Source organism: Borostomias antarcticus, assembly GCF_949987555.1.
Source record: "Borostomias antarcticus genome assembly, chromosome: 30".
NCBI classification, from domain to species: Eukaryota; Metazoa; Chordata; class Actinopteri; order Stomiiformes; family Stomiidae; genus Borostomias; species Borostomias antarcticus.
The window spans coordinates 4,808,517-4,814,527 of NC_140263.1; the positions used below are offsets into that span (position 1 = coordinate 4,808,517).

Sequence of the window (6,011 nt, forward strand, 5' to 3'; positions counted from 1 at the left end):
GATGACTACTGAATAAATACGTGTTATTGCATTTAACCCTGCACAGTCGAGACGGGGAGAAAATGCTCCCCCCACCCGCCCCACACTCATCCCCTCGGGATGACAGTGTAGACTGACCCAGTTTCCCTTTGATCCATGGTGTCTCGTCGTAATACCGTTGCAGGCAGCCGTTGGCTGCATGTGCTGAGAAGCTGCATAGGACAAAATACTGCGTTTGCACTATTCTGTGTAGACTGAAAATTATTAGCATGCTTCATTTTGAACTATAATCTTCAACCTTATTACAGCATACTGTAGCCTATACATCTAATGACCGTATGGCCTTTGAAACAAAGGCCAGTTTGATCCAGTTCTGAATTGAAATGTGCTTTATACTGTTCTGATACCGTAGGTGTAAACAACGTGTCTTGGCTGAGGAGGAGAGAGTCTGCGCTCATATAGGGGTCCCCCGAGGGTGTGACCTGCTGATGGCGCGTTGCTACGTTGCAGCTGGCCGTGCACAGGTGCACAGATGGTAGCGCGGTCTTCCATACCTGTCTGATTCACAACACCACTGCCTTCTGAACCAGAAGTGGAGGAGGATTTGTATTTGTAGCTCACACGCCCCTTCCCAAATAGCAACAGAAGTTCTATGTAGGTCAGTTGTTTACAAGCTATAATGCTTCACAGTATTAAATTGAACAATAGGATGTAATAGAATAAGATTCAGATGCATGACTAGCATTGGCCGGCATACCGTCTCAGGCAGATATATTGAAGACTTACAGCACTCGTGCCTGGGTGTGTTTTTAATGGCATGGCTGTTGTGTGTGTGTGTGTGTGTGTGTGTGTGTGTGCGTGTGCGTGTGCGTGTGTGTTGTGAGGAGTAAATGAGATTGCGACGCAGTCTCTGGCAGAGTTGTCAGTTCGGTCCCCAGGCGTTAAGCTAAGGCCATTGCTGATGACGAGATGAAGTGAAAATTCTCCAGAGAAATGAGCCTATTTGGAGATTAATAATCCATGTCTTTGCCACCCTGCTGTCACAGTGCGTTACGACTTTTGAATGCGGCGTTCGTGAAGTTTTGAAAAACAAACTTTAAAAAGTTTTTATAAAAGTGAAAATGGAAAATGTTCTTTGTTCGTCATCTCAAAATACTAATAGAGCCTACTAATAGGGATAAGGGACGTGGTTCCAGCGGACATATTGTCCTTCACCATTCAGTGCGGGGCGGCTGTAGCTCAGTTGGTAGAGCGGGTCGTTCAATGACCGAAGGGTCAGTGGTTTGAATCCCAGCTCCGACTGTTCACATTTCGAAGTGTCCTTGAGCAAGACACCTAACCCCAAACTGCTCCCAATGAGCAGGTTAGCACCTTGCATGGCAGCTACTGTGAATGGGTGAATGAGAGGCCATTGTAAAGCGCTTTGAGTGCCGCTAAGGTGGAAAAGCGCTATATAAGTGCAGTCCATTTACCATTCAGTGCTCTCACTTTATTTTTGATATCATTTAACTGCCTCTCTGTGAATTCCAATGCATTGCTGGATTAGTCATTTTAAGGTCAATATGTGAAATGGTAAATTGTCCAAATGTCATGTCATCCTCTAAACATCCTTTCAACCATCTCCATTTTGGGGTTGACATGTTTATTTGCACTGTTGTTTTGTTGTCAGCTTGACTATCTGTGTGTGGGCGTGTGTGAGTACACACAAGTCCCTGTCAGATAGACCAACCTGACTAGGTTTGAACTGCATCGACCGGCTCTGTTACTGTGTGGATCAGACCTCAGATAATGTGATGCTATTATCAAAAAACATATCTCATCTTATGAGTTTGACCCATTTGAAAAGCAAACACTTACATTTAGTTTGTTTTGTTGTTGCTATCTAGACTAACTAGTTTATACAGTTCAAATAATAACTTTTGAAGAAATTCAACACATACTGTATTGTGCATATGAGCATATATTTACATATTTCTCTATCTTTTCAGGGAGTATCAACCTTACAACAATTTGATGGAGAAAACTAGAAGAGTCCCATTAAGATGACACGCACAGACCCGCCTGACATACTGGTATCGACTGTGTATCAAGATAGACAAGTGAACCTCATTTCTTCCCATCCCTCCAAACAATGTGATTCCCTAAACCACGGCACACTGGAGGACAATCAGAATCACGTCAACAAGAGGCACTGCCGTACCTTTGACTACAAGTCACTGGAGTACCCCAAATCCCACAAATCCTCAATGGAGTACCCGTACAGGAGGGCTGACCGGCACGCGGCCCACCCAGATGTTGGCTGGAACGCCGTGGGCCACCAACAGGGATACCGCTTTTCCGCACCTGACATTTTCAGCCATAGACTGACTCCTCAGCCGCTGGCCGCGGAGATGGCCCGCGAGGTGGTGGCGGCGCCCGAGCAAAAGAGAAGGGCCAGATCGAAAAGCGCCAGTCGAGTTCAGGCCAACCTCACGCCCGTCTCTTTCGAAGGCTCCCCGTCGATGGGGAGGAGGGGCAGGGAGGCGCAGAGGGCTCCTCGGGGTGACCCTCACTGGAGACCCGAGGTGTCGCCGCGTCGGGAGTCCTCCTACGCCGCGACCAGGGCTGTGATGAGCGATGTGCACCCCATCAAGCTGCAGCCGCAGAGGGCCGACGTCAGCCGCTACCCGCCGCTCTACGTGGCGGACAGCGCAGACGACGGAGGGCCGGACAAGCCGGCGACAAGCCCTCACGTCAGGTGTCGGGTAGACATCAAGCCGGACGAGGCAGCCTTGCAGCATTCCGGACGGAAACCCGCGACGCCCAGAGTGGACGTACCCTGGCAGAGGTACCACAGCGCGGGGAGCAGGAGTCTGACAGTGCCTCGCCATTTCTCCTCCTCAAGAACACCGACTCCCACCGACTCGTTTGGCGGCGAGCACAGGCAGGCGTACCAGTATTCCCACAGTATGCCAAATAGTTACCTTCAGCCCATGGAGATCCCTCTGCAAAGAATGCCTTCCCCCGGAGATTACTACGGTAAGGAACGCAGGGCCCATTCCAGCCCTAACGTGCCAACTAAATTCTTCTACGCAGATGACCCAGTGAGGTACGTGGCTGCTGCCCCCCCCCAGCCAAGGACTTACTATCAGGAGGATCGCTACAGCACACCAAGCCAAAACCGTACTCCTAAAGTGCAGTATGTACAAGATCCCAGGACTAGAATGGTGCATACTGTGCCCGCCAAATCATATTTTACTGAGTTGGAGCCGTACCCGTACCCCATAAAGGCTGCATATCCTAAGGCCTACGCCGCGAGTGAGCCAGGGCCATACATTATCCAGACGCCGCCAACCAGAACATTCTACACGGACGATCCGAGGACTTATCAGATCCAAGCGGGTCCGCCGAGGATTTTTTATGCTAATGACATGTATGCAACCCCGCCAGAGCATCACGTTCCGGCGAGGGCGTATTACACGGAGGGGCGCCGGCGTGCCCGGGTCGTCCAGCCTCAGCCGGAAGACTGGTATGGCTCCGACGCATCCGGTTATTCCACCCATCCGGCTTCCTACGTCTCCCAGGTCACCCCGACTAGAGTTAGGCAAGAGCCGGTGCTAGGAACCTGGTACGCCAATCCGTGCATGGAGACGCAGCGCATAGGAGCGGACGCCAGGCCCCACTCAAGGTCGTGGGACAACATCCTCAACTCTCGCGTGGAGCGGGAGCAACCTCTTCCGGAGCGGGGACGGAGTTACGAGAACCTTCTGGCTGACGAGAAACACGCCTCCGCCCCGGACAAACCGCAGCCGGTGGTGGTCAATCTCTCGAGTTCGCCGAGACGCTACGCGGCATTGTCCTTGTCCGACAACTCCTTAATCGACAAGAGTCCGACGGAAACGACAACAAAGAGCATTGCCAGCAAACTCTGGTTCGTCACCCCCGAGATCACCATCACCGATAACGACGTTCGACCGGGCAACCTTAAGAAGTCCGACGGTCGGTCCGCTAGCTGGGACGTGCTCGACTCTAAAAGAGCCGTGGCTCCGGAAGCTTCTCAGATGTCCTGCTCTGTTGACTCTACCAAAGAAAAGACACACAACAGCGCCTCCCTCCAGCAAAGCTTGGAACAACTCGATGAGCTTCTAGCGGACCTCGTTACCGATTACAAGCCTCCCAGTAGAAGGGCGAGCGAAGACCTTCTAGATCAACTCAAGAAGTTGATCGATGAGGAGGAGGCAGCATCTCTGTCCAGAAAGGGCTCAAAGGCAGGATCACAAGAACCCGGGCCCTTAAACAAGCAGCCCACCTCTATACGAATGAACCCTGATGCCCTTCGAGATATGGATACGGGCAGCGACGCCCTGAGGAGCGCAGACGAGTGCTCCCCGGACCAAAGTCCAGACGAGGACGATACCATGATGTGTTCGAACAACAAATGCCGCAGGACGGAGACATTATTCAATGCTTGTCTCTACTTTAAATCCTGCCACAGCTGCTACACCTACTACTGCTCCCGCAACTGCCGCAGGGAGGACTGGGACATCCACAAAGAGAGCTGCCTGTATGGGCGAATCGGCAGCGTGTGCCGCCACATCATCAAGCACTGCCGGGAGACCGTCGAGGTCCACAAAGCCTTCTCCCGCATCGCCAAAGTGGGCTTCCTTTCCCGAGGAAGAGGGGTCCTCTTCCTGGGTTTCCCAAACCCAGGGTCGTCCAGTAACTTCCTACAGCATGGCCTAGAAAGTCTCCTAATGTCTCCAACATACCTGTCCCTTCGAGAGCTGGACAGCTTCAAGGACAACCTCGGGGAGTATTGCAAGGAGCTCCAGGAAGCTGGTAAGGAGTACGACCCAAACGAATGTTTCCTGTTGAATGTATCTATCGCTGTCGGCGACCAGATGCCCGACGGCCCATCGCCAAGGAACCAGGCCCCAACTGTCAGGAAATATGCCAAAGTGGCCCTGGCTTCCTTCAGCCCCGAGAGGAAGGTTCACAAGAAAGACAGCGACATGGAGACACTGATCCTCACACCGCCCCCTGGCATGGCCGACATCGACAAGGAGGGCGAGGAGGGCAGGAAGGCGCGGGAGATCTGCTTCATTAACATCCAGCGGGAGCTGAGGATCCGAGGGGTTTTCCTACGCCACGAATACCCGCAGGTTTATCAGCAGCTCTGCGAGTTTGTGGAGAACAACAGAAGGTTCACGCCTACGACCATCTATCCCATCGACAAGAGGACGGGAAAGCAGTTCATGTGCATGATCATGGCCGCCTCCGAGCCTAGAACGCTGGACTGGGTAGGCACCCCCCATCTCCTCGATGACATCATTTAAGTGCACCTTTTGTTGTAAATATATATGTATAGAAATACATATATATTGTTATACATATCTATATATCAAACCTATTTATTATAAACGTTTGTAGATATGTATTTTATTATTGAAAATATATATATTCATGTTTGCGTGGTCAGTATTGTTCCTTACTGGAATATTGCCTGTCAGATGCATAGTGAGTACAAAACATTATTTATTATTTTTTATCTTTGGACTTATACACCATTTAATGACTTTTTCCACTACATTAATCATTTATCAGTGCCCAAGTCATTTACTATACTCTGCATCACTCTTCTATGGGTATAGTCTATGCCCATGTGTTGATATTCTAATTTAATATGAATCTCATTCTTTGAAACTGAGACAAAAATGATAAATTCTAGAGATGACTAGAATGTGAGTCATTTCCTGTGATTAAAAACAATGTGATTATTTTTCATAAGTGACTATTGGCATTTCATGCATATTGATGGGATATTAGTTTTCTTAGCTACACAAATACTTTCTATGCAAAAGAAGACGCTTAATGGTATAAGCTTAATCTTTCCTGATTTTTTTTTTTTTTTTTGCAAGGAAATTGAGATGAGATCAAACTAAGCTATTGTGGATAACTAAAAAAGCACTTCCAAAATGAGGAATGAGAAACTATTGGAACTATTCACTATATGCACAACTCCAGAACTTCCTGAAATTAGACATGCTTCTCTA

General features: G+C 49.4%; 1 protein-coding gene across 1 annotated transcript; it reads left to right on the forward strand.

The window, feature by feature from the left end:
- Positions 1 to 2,021: 2,021 nt before the first annotated feature.
- On the forward strand, positions 2,022 to 5,294 carry ajm1 (apical junction component 1 homolog; the record flags this gene model as incomplete). The annotated part of the gene is made up of 1 exon (XM_084460229.1): positions 2,022 to 5,294. One exon carries the CDS (start codon positions 2,022 to 2,024, stop codon positions 5,292 to 5,294), a length of 3,273 nt encoding a protein of 1,090 aa, XP_084316355.1.
- Between the last annotated feature and the right edge of the window lie 717 nt (positions 5,295 to 6,011).